The 15,045-nt window shown below is 40.8% G+C and overlaps 1 protein-coding gene across 1 annotated transcript in view; it reads right to left on the minus strand.

Annotated features, from left to right (window-relative positions):
* Positions 1-15,045, minus strand: part of LOC126273510 (E3 ubiquitin-protein ligase RNF103-like) — a 130,578-nt gene that overhangs the window by 12,223 nt on the left and 103,310 nt on the right. Inside the window, exons 8-10 of the mRNA XM_049977039.1 lie at positions 12,248-12,400; positions 9,530-9,712; positions 9,106-9,429 (exon numbers count right to left, since the gene is read on the minus strand). Coding sequence (XP_049832996.1) covers positions 9,135-9,429; positions 9,530-9,712; positions 12,248-12,400 — 631 coding nt within the window. The 3' untranslated portion in view covers positions 9,106-9,134. The remainder of the gene's footprint in view (positions 1-9,105; positions 9,430-9,529; positions 9,713-12,247; positions 12,401-15,045) is intronic.

The raw sequence follows: 15,045 nt of genomic DNA on the forward strand, positions 1-15,045 counted from the left end.
TAATTCTACCTTTGGATAAAGTCTCCACCACTGTTGTTTTGAACTGCAAGGATTACCTGACAGAAGGACTCTGCCAGGTGTCTAATGCATTCACCTACAAACCTTACCACAGTGACTCCATTCCAGAAATCCAGCAGGATCTCCAGTCACTCCTCAAATCCTTAAGCCCATCCCTGAACCTCTCCCCAGAGTCCATCTCTCTGCTCACCCCTACCACTCCCCACACTCCTACCTTCTACATGCTAAAGTCCAAAAACCAAACCACCCAGGATGCTCCATTGTGACTGGTTACTTTTCCCCACTGAGAGAATGTCTGCTCTCATAGACCAACACCTTCAACCTATTACCTGGAACTTGCTTCCTCTATAAAAGAGACTAACCATTTCCTCCACTGACTCTCCACAATTCCTGTCCCTTTAACACACAGTGCCCTGCTCGTCACTATTGATGCCACGTCCCTTTACAATAACATCAAGAATGCCCATGACCTTACCGTTATTGAATATTATATTTCCCAATGCCCAACGGATTCCAAACCAATAACCTCCTATCTAGTCACCACGGCAACTATATTCTCACCCACAATTACTTCTCCTTCGAAAGCATTACCTACAAACAAACATGGCGTATGGCTATGGGGACCTGCATGGCTCCATCCTATGCCAACTTATTCATGGGCCATCTAGAGGAATCCTTTATAAACACCCAGAATCCTGAATGCCTCACCTAGTTCAGATTGACTGATAGGACACCCTATCCACATTCCTCCACAACCTCAACAGCTTCTCCCCCTAGTCTTACTCAACTCAACAAGCCATCTTCCTAGCTGTTGACCTCCACCTTGAAGATGGCTACATCAGTATCTCTGTTCATATCAAACCTATTAGCTACCAGCAATACGTCCACTTTGACAGCTGCCACCTGCTCCATACCAAGAAGTCTCTTCCATACGTCTAGCCACCTGTGGTCATCACATCTGCAGTGACGAGCGGTCCCTCTTGAAATACACTCCTGGAAATTGAAATAAGAACACCGTGAATTCATTGTCCCAGGAAGGGGAAACTTTATTGACACATTCCTGGGGTCAGATACATCACATGATCACACTGACAGAACCACAGGCACATAGACACAGGCAACAGAGCATGCACAATGTCGGCACTAGTACAGTGTATATCCACCTTTCGCAGCAATGCAGGCTGCTATTCTCCCATGGAGACGATCGTAGAGTTGCTGGATGTAGTCCTGTGGAACGGCTTGCCATGCCATTTCCACCTGGCGCCTCAGTTGGACCAGCGTTCGTGCTGGACGTGCAGACCGCGTGAGACGACGCTTCATCCAGTCCCAAACATGCTCAATGGGGGACAGATCTGGAGATCTTGCTGGCCAGGGTAGTTTGACTTACACCTTCTAGAGCACGTTGGGTGGCACGGGATACATGCGGACGTGCATTGTCCTGTTGGAACAGCAAGTTCCCTTGCCGGTCTAGGAGTGGTAGAACGATGGGTTCGATGACGGTTTGGATGTACCGTGCACTACTCAGTGTCGCCTCGACAATCACCAGAGGTGTACGGCCAGTGTAGGAGATCGCTCCCCACACCATGATGCTGGGTGTTGGTCCTGTGTGCCTCGGTCGTATGCAGTCCTGATTGTGGCGCTCACCTGCACGGCGCCAAACACACATACGACCATCATTGACAGCAAGGCACAAGCGACTCTCATCGCTGAAGACGACACGTCTCCATTTGTCCCTCCATTCACGCCTGTCGCGACACCACTGGAGGCGGGCTGCACGATGTTGCGGCGTGAGCGGAAGACGGCCTAACGGTGTGCGGGACCGTAGCCCAGCTTCATGGAGACGGTTGCGAATGGTCCTCGCCAATACCCCAGGAGCAACAGTGTCCCTAATTTGCTGGGAAGTGGCAGTGCGGTCCCCTACGGCACTGCGCAGGATCCTACGGTCTTGGCGTGCATCCGTGAAATCGCTGCGGTCCGGTCCCACGTCGACGGGGACGTGCACCTTCCGCCGACCACTGGCGACTACATCGATGTACTGTGGAAACCTCACGCCCCACGTGTTGAGCAATTCGGCGGTACGTCCACCCGGCCTCCCGCATGCCCACTATACGCCCTCGCTCAAAGTCCGTCAACTGCACATACGGTTCACGTTCACGCTGTCGCGGCATGCTACCAGTGTTAAAGACTGCGATGGAGCTCCGTATGCCACGGCAAACTGGCTGACACTGACGGCGGTGGTGCACAAATGCTGCGCAGCTAGCGCCATTCGACGGCCAACACCGCGGTTCCTGGTGTGTCCGCTGTGCCGTGCATGTGATCATTGCTTGTACAGCCCTCTCGCAGTGTCCGGAGCAAGTATGGTGGGTCTGACACACCGGTGTCAATGTGTTCTTTTTTCAATTTCCAGGAGTGTATATCGAGGGTCTCACTGAAGCCTTCACAGACCGTAATTATTCTTCCAATCTCGTACAGAAACAAATCTCCCATGGATTATCTTTCCACACTCCCACCACCTCCCAAAGTCTCACCATCCAGACACAAAGCAGCATTTCCCTTCATAACTCAGTATCACCCAGGACTGGAGCAACTGAATTACATTCTATGCCAGGGTTTCGACTACCTCTCGTCGTGCTCTGAAATGAGAAATTTCCTGTCCACTATTCTCCACCCACACAGTGGTATTCAGCTATCCACCGAACCTACACAATATACTCGTCCACCCCTATACAATTCCTACTCCAAACCCCTTACCTCATGGCTCACACACCTGTTATAGACCAAGATGCAAGTCCTGCCCCATAAATTCTCCCACCATCACCTATTCCAATCTGGTCACAAACATCACCTATCCCATCAAAGGCAGGGCTACCTGTGAAACCAGTCATGTGATCTACATGCTAAGCTCCAACCATTGTGCTGCATTCTAGGTGGGCATGACAACCAACACCCTGTCTGTCCACACGAATGGCCACCGAGGAACTGTGGCCAGAAAACATGTGTATCACCTTGTTGCTGAGCAGGCTGCCCAACACAACATCCTTGATTTCAATGATTGTTTCACAGCCTGTGTCATATGAATCCTTCCCACCAACACCAGCTTTTTTGAATTGCACAGGGGAGAACTTTCCCTGTTTTATATCCTATGTTGCCATAACCCTCCTGGCCTTGACCTTCATTAGTGATTGTTCACCCCCCCCCCCCCCCCTTTTCCCTGTTCCCATTCTAGCACTAGGCAGCCCTCTTTCCACCATCTCACCCAGCCTCTTTACTTCTCTCCTTTTTGGCTATCCCCCCCCCCCCCCCCCCAAGCCTGTCCTCTGCCCTCCACCTAACCTCTCAACTGCACATAGCTGCCCTACGCTCTCTCCACCTTGTCCCCCATGCTCCCCACCAGCACTTCACTGTCACCCACACCTACCCTACCCTACTATCGCTCCCCCTCCTCTCCCCAACCCAGCCTCCTCCTTACCCCCACCCAGTCTCCTCCACTCCCATCATGCACTGGTGTTGCTGGTCGCAGTGTGGCCTCAGTGGCCTAAGACTGTAGTGGTGTGTGTGTGTGTGTGTGTGTGTGTGTGTGTGTGTGTGTGTGTGTGTGTGTGTGTGTGTGTGTATTTTGACGAAGGCCTTACTGGCTGAAAGCTTTGTTCATGACAGTTTTTTTGTTGTGCCTATCTGTGACTTGGCATCTCTGCTATATGGTGAGTCGCAAGTTTCCTTTTCATTTTATTGTTACATTCATCCTGGATTTTCCACTGTTTGATGTATCCTTTGTAGTATACTATGTTTTTCTTTAAGCAGGCTTCCTGTCTGCTGAATATTTTCAATTCTAGGTGGTTTATGAAAATGTCTTATGGTGCCAGATATGGATGAGCACATAACTAGAACATCCTTGTGTTGATAAATGTTACTATCGAATGCAAAGTAATTGTAGTTGAGAAAAAGTTACTGAAGCACTGAATATCTTGTTTAGACACTGATCAACAGCACGTACGAATTTCACAAAATGCGTAACACTGTGCTGTCTGTGATAATGATATTTATTCTGCTACCGGTTATGCATTTTGTAATACTATTAAAGCACAAAACCTGTTCACAAGCTGAAATCACTGAATGTCTAGAATTACTAGAAATTGTCCTCAACTACAAAAAGTACACATTCAATGTTAACAATTATTAACAACCCTGCTTAAAAAATAGTATACTACAAAAGGTATGTAGATGATACTTTAATTTTACTCAAAGGTGACACCAATAACATCATAAATTTGTTAAATAATGTACACCAGGGGAAAAATTTCACAGCTGAATACAAAAAGTAATAGCATTAATTTTCTAGATTTGTGCATAGAAAACAAAAACAACAGGTACAATTTCAAGGTATACAGAAAAAAGAAAACCTCCAGAAACATGATCCCTGTCACATCACATCACCCAGATGTATACAAGAAAGCTGCATACAAATTGATGATACACAGAGCAAATAAAACCCCAGTATATAAAGAGGACACTGAGAAATAATTGACCAGCATTAAGCAAATTGAAGTAACCAGTGACTTCCCCAGCTCAGTGATAGATATACAAAATAACATGTAAAAATTGCTTAAGTTACTACATAGAACACTGGAGGGAGCTGTCAAATTAAGATACACTGAACACATCAATTGTTACACACACAACCAATTTATGAAATCAACCATAGCAACACACATAAAAACCGCTGGATACCCATTCAAAAACACAGAAGGAGATCTTAAGATGCTCTACAACTTCCACAAATCTCATACAATGTATTTAATGGAGGAGCTTGAAATTTTTGTACAGCACAAAAAGCAAGGAGAAAAAATTCTTAATGACAAACTAGATACTGAATCAGTTTTTTCCCAAGATATTTCTCTTGGATATGATAACAGTAGTTGTTTTCATAAACATGTATACCTTATCATTTTGGGAAAAAAAGTGCACGTGATATACTGTATAATGGAGGGGGCACAATACCCGTAAGTAGAAAAACTATCATTCCTAACATTAGCATTTAAAAACACTCAAAGATTCATTTTGTCTGATTTTCCAGTTGCAGTCAAACTTCAAAAAGATGCAGAAGAGGCACAAAATCACACATGCAGAAATCACCAACATATTAATGGAAACAAATGCACTTGAAAACGAGAACAAATTTTTGATACTGGTTGTGCTAAGCATAAAAAAGTAAGTAACTAGTGCAGTTATTTTGTAAATCATGAATGACACAGCTGCAGGTTTTCCTGAAAAATTGATTATGATAAATAAGTAAAAAAATTAAATCATTAATATTACTGAAAGGGGACAGGGGGAAGTAAACTATAGGTGTAATGAGATTTAGATTTGTAATTTTTAAGTTTTATTGCAGCACTTTCAAAGACTGTCTGCTGCTATTTCCTTTAGGGTTAATAGTGAGTCAGATTCAATACCTTTTTTTATGAAGATGGCTACCCTACCACATTTATCACTGGTTCTCTAGTAGTTTCACAGAACTATAAAACTCACAGTGAATAAATTCACTACAACATTGCAAACCCAGTGTTCTGCAAGGCACACTACTGAGAGCTCACTGGCCTCATTAGTTAGCAGAATTTTTAATTCTTTAGTTTTATTGCGTAAGGACTGGACATTGTGGCAGCAAATTTTCAGATTTCTGTTGAGTTTACTAGGAAGGCTTGAAGTTATGTTCAGTGTGTCACTGACTTTTGGATTAACTTCTGCTGTATTCCCTATTCAATGGCTTCAGATCTGTTGTGCATCCTTGGCTGCAAATGTTCCCTCAGAAAATTCACTTTCACACTGCACTGTTGGGATGTCACATTGTTTCGATCGAATGACACAATATTATTATGGTGAGATGCCACAACAGTGTTGTTCCTTTCTTTGTTGCCTGGAGAGACCAGACAGGAAACTCACTTGGCTTCCAGGTCAGCAATTTCTGTCCTCACAATTGGACTGCTTACAAGAGCTGCATTAGAGTTAGGTACCTATTAATTGTGAACTATAAAACTTAATGAATTACAAAAATTAGGTGTTGCAGTGCAGTCGACTTTACAATTTAAGATTAAAGGATTCACATTGTAGTTTATAACACTTTAATACACTGACTCACGACCCTTGGAAGGTAATGCACAGAAAATGTGTCCTAGAATATACGTATAGCGGAAGTACTCGCTGAAGCTCATTTGGCAGCTGCACAAGGGGCACAGAAATGGTCGTCATTCAGTTCAGCGATCCTGTATTTGTATGTTTATATTGCATTTTTCCCCTTATACTTTCTTAAGAAGGAGCTAACAGGTAGAGTTCTAAAACTGAGATCTAGATTCAAACTTCCGCAATCAAGCAACATTTTGTAATTGTTTTGGTACTTTATTATATATGAAGTAAATTCAGAAAATAAGTAGTGTATCCATAACCAGCAGTGATTTTAGTTTCTTGAGGGTTGGCAACACTGAATGGTAGAGAGCAATCTCCTGACCATAGCAAACATTGCAGGAACATGGTAGTACATAAACTCATGCTGTAGTGTACAGTTGCCTGAAATGCTGTGATCGGCTTCCTACTCATTGAAGGAAAAATACCCACCAACATTTTTTTAACAAATCAAAACAGTTTACGGTGAAGGTGTTGTGAACAGAACAAGTGTGTTTAAGTGGTGTAGGGAGTCGAGTGGAGATCGAACTAACGTACATGACAGAGAGAGGAGTGGAAGACTTTCCATTCTGATAGATGACTTGGTGCAAAAAAATCAAGGAAACTGTTTGTGAAGACAGTCAATTGACAGTGGGTAAAATTTCTGTGGTGTTTTCATGAGCCTCCAGAACTCCCTTATACGAGACACTCGCAGAAATGATGGGATACCAGAAACTGTGCACAAGTTGGATCGCAAAACAGCTGACAGAACAGCACAAGAAAAATCAGTCAACAGTACCAGCAAGTTTCTTGAGTGACTTGAATTGGTATGTAAGGATTTTCTGAGCTCTACTATGCTTAGGGATGGAACGTGAGTGGCTCATGACATGACAGACAAAAGGACAGTTGTCACAGTGGCATCATACCAATTCCCCATCTTCCAAAAAATGCAAATCACAATTTTGGGCAAAAAATCATGGCCTATGTGTTTTGAGATCAAAAACGAATAATTTTTGTTGAATTTCTGCCTTTGGGATACCATCAATGCACAGTGATATTTTAAGAGCTTAAAAAACCCAAAAGTAGCATTCAAAATAAAAAGAGGGGAATGCGGACAAGAAGAGTGTGCTTGTTGCACAACACCCATCCTCACATAGCCTTAGCCATCAAGGTGATTTTGGAGTCATTTGGTTGTTTTGAACCAGCCTCAATATCCCCCAACTTCAGATTGTCATCTTTCCACCTCCCCTGAAGGCACATAAAGTGCAATTAAATTTTCACCTGATGAACAGGTGCAGAAAGAGGTTCTAAAGTGGTGGAAAGGAACTAGCAAGAGAGTTCTTCAAGGAGGGCATAACGAAGCTTGTGCCGGAGCTCACTACATGCACTGAACGGGATGGCGATCATATGGAAAAATTGTCAACAAGTGTATCAACAATATCACCTAATTATTGTTTTGCAAATACACTTTTTCTAAAAAAAATATAAAACCCTAGCACACTTACTTTCTGAACACGCCTTGAATTCTGTTGTGAAGCTATGAAAGAGTGGCACAAATAATTTATTTTTGTCTGTGAAGTTGTAATTTGGCTTTCCAAATGTTATATTTACTAACAAGCCCCACAGTAGTCAGGTAGCAATGCAAGAACGATGTCAGACTGCTATATCATACCAGCCCAATAGCATATGAGCAACTGCCAGTTACATTCATTGGACCATCAGATGCTAGAAAGGAAATTAACAAAACACTTACCTTAGTGTACTTTCTCTCTCTTTCCGAGGTTTTGCCTGGATTGTATCCAAGTATGTTACAAGGGATTCTAGTTACATGGTACCCAATATGAGCACAACAGAAGCATATGCTGGATTTGTACACTGACTTTAGACTATTAAATACTTCACATGATTTTATTTTGTGTGTAAATAAAAATGTGACATTTTGAGATACAAACTATCAAAGTCAACTGTAGAACTAATTGCAAACAAAAGTGAGCTTGAAGTTTATATGAAGAAATATGCTCCCAAAAATTGTGGAACATTCAACTGGAAATACAAAATGAAAACTAACCTGTAAAAGCCTTCGTACTTAGTTTCAAGAACTGCCTTTAAGTGGTGACTCTAACAATACACATCAATCCCCCATTGTATCACTCCTGTAGGGATTGTGAAGACGTAATTAGATTAATTTCAGCACACATGGAGGACTGTAAGCAATTATTCTTCCCCTGCTCCATATATGGGTAGAAACCTTGGCAACTGGTACAATGGGACTTACCCTTCGCCAAACACTTCATAGTGGCTTGCGAAGTACAGGTGTAGTTGCAGATATTTTTCTTGACATAATTCCAATACAGCATTGAGTCTTATGGTGAATAAAATAATGTGATAGTGCTACATCAGTTTCTTCTAAGTAGTTCAGAATAATGAGAGCTTGAGATAGCAACAGTTCTGTGTAAATGGGCGTAGAAAACATTGACACGTATATATTTATTGTTAAGATGTGGTTACCTCATAATAAATTGCAATCCAGAACATATGGCTAAAAGATCATTAAGCATATCTGAGGAAACCAAACAGAATAATAAGGCAAATTATGTTTTAACATGCTATTGATGATGTGCTCATTACAGCTGGAGCAGAAGCTTGGAATAGGGAAGGACGGGGTAGGAAGACTGCCACTTTATTCTCAAAGGAAACATCCTGTCACTTGTGACAATTGATTTAGAGGAAACTAAGGAAAATCTAAATCTGAATGCTTGGATAGGAGTTTCAACCATCATACTCCCAACTAAAAGTCCAGTGTCTTTCCCTAGCACCACCAATAGAATATAAGCTATATGAGAAATAACTCAGTCACTTGAATGGAAATAGAAGGAAGAGAGAGAGATTGAAACTAAATTAATGAGGGTAAACAACAAGTATATAACCCTGTACCTTAATGAAAGTTCCATTTGCAACGTTATTCAGTCTGCATGAGGATGATGCACCTTGTTGCGATAAGCTGGCCAACGGCAGACAGGGCAATGATGGTTATCCCTTGACAGCCAAGTAAATATACAGGGCTGGTGGTAGCTATGTCCACATGGCAATCCACAAAGTATTGCACCATCAGCATATGGTTCCAGGCAGACAGCGCAGTCCAAAGCCAACAACATTCCTGGCGGAACTGATTCCCACCAACAACCCATTGTGCCTAAAATGGTATTCTCCTCAGGAGAAGAAGCACTTGTACTTTCCTCACTTTCTGAGCTTTCTTCCCTGGTAATACATTTAAAAAGCATATGTTAGGAAGAAAATAAAAACTGTAGTGTGAAGTAAATCAGCATTATATCAATGACAGTGAGGTAGTTATATTTACCTTGCAGCAGGTACACATTTGCATTCATTATTCTGATGAGGCAAGTTTGGCTCCCTAAAACGAGGTCCTGGTTCTTCACCATCCATCATACGTGCTACTGTTTCTGGAGAGTCAACACAGTGAGTGTCAGGAACCTTTAACTGCAACTGGTTATTGGATTTGCAGCACTTTGTATTTTCAGAGCTGCACAGAAGGATGACACTTCCACTGATTTACTTTGTAAACATCACCAAAAATAGCAAATGTGTACATATTATCAAAATCAAACAGTTGAATATAAAAATATCAATATACGAACATACTAAAACAATTCTAGATGGATAATTACATATAAATTGTGTGTGGAAGACCACACAGAACTCAAGGCAAACAGATTAGTTTACTTACACAAATATAAAGCAGAACTACTCGCATGTTCCTGGGGGTTCACATTTTTGAACTTGCACAACTGACAATGATGACTGAAAGGCATGCGATTAGAAATGCTCAACAAGTGGCTCTACCAAGGGAAATCAAGGTAACACCAGAATTAACGATCTTCCAGTTTCTCCCAGTGTATTTGAAGACAAAATAATCCATGGGTGTGCTGCAGGCTTTTTGCATCCAGAGGGCATAATATTTTGCTGTTGATCCTGTTGCCTTCCTCAGGCCCACATATAATAATGGCGACAGGACAGATCACTGATATACTGCGCCCTCTGGACACCACTAGCAAGCAGTACATCAATAAAATTATTTCTTATTTTACAGTACCTCTTGTGTAGTTACACCACATATTTATAGAATAAGTACCTTGTCCCACACCAAAAGCCCCTTCTCATTCTTGCAATCAACTATGACATGACTTCCAATCAGTGCCTTATCACATCTTTCAAACAGCCCCAAAAACTGACCAGTTAGTAATCGTAGATAGACCTAATAAGAATCTCCCTCCTTCCCCAAAGCTAGCTTGCTGTTTCATTTCTGACACTCTTGCAGAAAGATCTTGACTTACCAGTTAAGTACCTTCACAACAAACCTGAGCAGTTTGGCTTCCACCTAGAACACAGCACAATCGATCGATCGCTGCATATGTTTGAGCTGTTATGTAAAGCAATGGATAAGAAGCACATAACAGAAGCTTTCTTTTTTGATAGCAAGAATAACTCTGACTAACTTTGCCTTGACTGTATAATTTACATACGTTTCAAATAAGACATTTGAGATCAGATGACCCACATTACTGACTCATCCCTAATGGGTAGACAGTTTTCTTATGTCACAGTGTGAATGTTAGTACAAGAGCAATAAGAAAATTTTGGTCTGGGAAAGATATGGTGATAATGTGCTCATAGCTGATCTGAGAAGCCAACTCATTTAGTAATTTGATGTGAAACATATTCACGTAAGAACATGTGCTTTAAAACAGTTCTCTACATGGACAGGCTTTAAATTTTTCAAATGGCAAATGGAGTTCTCAAATACATCAGCTACTGCAAACGTATGAAATAGACGTAGCATGTGTCTTCAACATATACTGAAGCAATCTGTAATTGGAAACTTTTAAGTGATTTGTAATGAACACTGCACTTGCATCAAAGCAATGGCATATTGATCTGGTAGCTCTAAAACCAAATCTGATGGCAAACCTCTCCAAGGCCAGTGGGCATTCCACAGATGGCATGACCAAGCAACAGACACTGTAAGAACTCAATACACCATTTTGTTTATACTTATGTAACAACTACATTTAAAAAATCTTCAAATGTTAAAAAGTTCCTTAACATTTCACTTTTATTACTAGGTAAAAATCAGTTTTCCGCATGGATACCAGGACTTCCTGACAAATTATTAATCTGGAAATGAAATTAATTTTCCATTGTAATTAACACACAGCGTGTGATTGAATATGGCCTGACTGGACCAATATTATAATTGAAGGTGACAATTACTGCAAACACAACAAAAAACACTTAATTTCCAATGTAAAACAGTTCAAAGTTTAGTGATGAGACAGTGACAATTCAATAATATGTGTGGAAATTCTGTCTAATATCAGGTAACTATGAAATTAAATAAATTTCAGTTTTATTATGAAAGGTGATTGAACAGTTTTCTGTTCCAAAGAAATAATCTGCATCCTGTCTCTCCCTCACATTCACCTTCTGATCAGTTCAGGGTGACTGATTCAGAAGACGATTCCAAAAATAATTCCATTTCTCTTCTACAGTTGTGCATTCAATGTTGGTCAGTTTTTATATGAATACAAAAATTAACATCCATTCATTTAACAATATCCCCAAAAAACTACAATTTTTGAAAGGTACAAAACAATTATTAAATTGAATGAAAAGATAAAACTGTGTAGTTTGGTTGTCTTGCAGTGCAGTGCAGTGGGAGCATGGTTCTCAACAGTAATCAAACTTCTATCTCTTGAAAATCTACTAACTAGTTATGAAATTATATTCAAAATTTATTATTATAATGGTACCCATTTTAAAATTTCAGTAAAATTAAAGACTCAGTACTTGTCTTTCTAATACAAATACTTTTCGGAAGAAATGCTTTCTCAATGAACAATGATTAAAAATGCAGAATCAAACATTCTTGAGTATTTCTAGCTGGAGAAATCTGCACAGTTTCTTTTAGTCATTATGGGGTTGTTTTTCTCTCCCAGATATTCTAAATAATTTATTTTTGTACAGGATAGACTATGTTTGTAAGAAATTATTTCATTACCTTGATGTACTAGGAATTCTGAAGCGCCATAATGGTAGCTCCTTCACATAATCTGTAGGAATAACAGAAGGTTGCAACCACAAATTTGGAACAGCCAGTCGTTCAATTAACATCTCGATACCTTCCTCCATGTCAAAATCTGTTGGAGCTTGTCTGGAAATGAGTTGTATTTGTTTCTCAATACATACATCACAAATAAGCAACAAACTTCATAATAATTCTATTTCTTTGCATTATGGAAGAAGTGATAATAACATGCAATAAATGGAGAAAACTTTCCTCAAGTAAGTATCGTCCACTCATAGAAACAACTGAAAAGGCTTTAAACACTTTCAAAAATGTTTCCTTTCAATCATAAAATTATTTCACTTAAGTTAAAATACAGTATATTCGTCATATAATACATATTGGTTTATACGATAATTCATGAAACTGTTTACATTATGTATAGGTTACATCCTGTCTGATCTGATTTTATGTATTTGTGAAAATAGATAGTTTTTATTGTGGCTAATAACTTAAGACTATCTTTCAAATTTCGTCAATTCAAAATTGACGTATTCTGAACAGCTCACACATTATTATAAGAATGTGGGCCAGTCCTGAAAATATGGCCTGTATATTATACAGTTTCATTAAAGACTCTGTGCAATGTTTAAAAAAAGTGATCATCACCTTTCAGGTAGCAGTGACGTAATGAACGCTGGCAAATTTTTTTTACCAGAATTACAAAGCAACCTATTGCATTCAAAATAATAAATAGCTACATTCCATCATACACAAGCTGTTTTCAGAATGTAAAAGTATGCACTTTTGTAAGGAGTTATGAGCTCACCATCAGAATTAGCTAGAAGTTGAACAAATGCAAGTGCATAAGACATGATGCAATCGCGTATCATTGGAGCTAACGAGTTGTGCACCTAGTTCAATAATAGCTCGTGCCTGGCAAGTTGAACAATGTCTTTGACAGTCAGAGGGTTTTTGTTTTTCTCTCTGGTGGAGTGGAGGAAGTGGGTTGTACAAAAAGGAAGGGGATTGTTGGAACTGGGCAGTTACGGTGGATGGTGTGTCCAGTGAAACATAGGGGCTTCCTGGAGAGCAATTGGTCAGCATCGCTAATGCATCATTATTCTGGCGTGCGTGATAGCAGTTGGCACTCTCCATGCAGTGCAATACAGCTGTTGACACTTCATGCTGGGCCAGCACGGTCCTGATCTAGCTGTCCTTGTTTGGAATTACTCAGGTTCCTCCCAGAGAATATGGTGTGATTGTGTGGTTGTCTCCCCTTCTGCACTACATGACTGGGACACTTTCACAGCATGATTTTGCTGGGCACTGAGCCAGTGCCTTCTTCGGGTTCCTTGGTTATGAACGGAGCCCGGATCAGATTCCCTGTGGTTATGGTGAGCGCTATTTGTACACTCTCCATTGGCTTCTCTCCATTCCCTGCTGCTGGTTGTGTTTGAAGCAGCTGGATGCTGGCCTTTTACTTGGTTTATCAATTTTTGTTGTTCTGCACTCCCTCATTTTCTCTTAATGTGATTTTGAAAGGATTTGCAGTACGTCCTCAACTCTCTCTCATGGGGAAATTGGCTTACGTTTAGAGTAAATGTTTTTAAAATTTTTGGGGGAACTTATTATTAGTTATTGGATTTCTTCTAGAGCCGGGGCACAGGCTTTGGCTTTATACAATCTGTTCGCTGCTCAAGAGATCTTTGCTGTATATGTTGCAGTGCATTACCTATCCTCTCTCAGCTTCTTGTTGCTTGGGGGGGGGGTTCCTGATATCTACAGGTACGTCTGTGGTCTGCTGTGTTATCAGTGGGTTTTAGCCCTGACCTCACGTGTGGCCTCGGTATGAGTTCCGAAGTAAATTATTGAAAAATTAATGTTTTGATGAATTGGTAATTTTTAGGGAAAAGAATAACCTTCAAAGAGCATCTAAACTGTTCTGCTCCCAGTGTTTCACATTTAACGCCCTTTTTAAGTGTATTGTTGGGAGTATTTGGCAACAAATAATGTCCAATAGTGTTCCCTCAGCCCTTCCTCTAGATCCTGTTGGTTGATGTCCTAAGATATAAGCTCTTGTTGCGTGTGTCAATTTTGGTAGCTATATTGTGGTTATGTTCTGGCCTTATCCTCCTCTCATTGAACACACATGTTTTTCTTTCTTTCTTAATGCTATTTTCTTCTTTATTGTAAATTACATGTTATTACGTGGAAACTGTTCACTGTTGATCGTTGTTTCAGGCACACTATGCAACATGGAAGCTCGTACTGTGACCAGAGTGGAGACTCTCAGGAAAGAGCAGTTCAAGTACAAGTTGTGACTCTGGGGCCAAAGTGAGGACGGTGACATCAGTGAGTTATGCAAGTGTCTGTGCAGCAGTCATGCTTCCCATGCACGTCATGGAAGAGAATGTAGGCTAGGTGAATACCATGCTAGCGAGTTGCTCAACTTCCTTGGTAGACGTACACAAAAATGTTGAGTTAATTTCTGATACTACTCCCCCTCACGCACAAACTTTTCGTCTGGAAGCGCAGATTGCACATTTGTTGAGCTGAGTGGAAGACTTGTGGTCCTTATTTTCTGATGTCCTCTCTAAGGCTCAAGTGCATAAATTATTGGTCACAGTAATGCCTGTGCACAGAAAGTTAAATGGCTTAGAACAGGACCGAGGGTCCCACGAAAGTGCTGGGAGTCGCCCAGCAGAAGAGTGTCTAGGAGAGACTTACAGTCCTGTCCAATGAAATATGCATGTTTTGCCAAACTTCCCAATTCATTTCTTAGAATTATC

This window comes from Schistocerca gregaria, chromosome 1 (genome assembly GCF_023897955.1).
Source record: "Schistocerca gregaria isolate iqSchGreg1 chromosome 1, iqSchGreg1.2, whole genome shotgun sequence".
Lineage (NCBI taxonomy): Eukaryota > Metazoa > Arthropoda > Insecta > Orthoptera > Acrididae > Schistocerca > Schistocerca gregaria.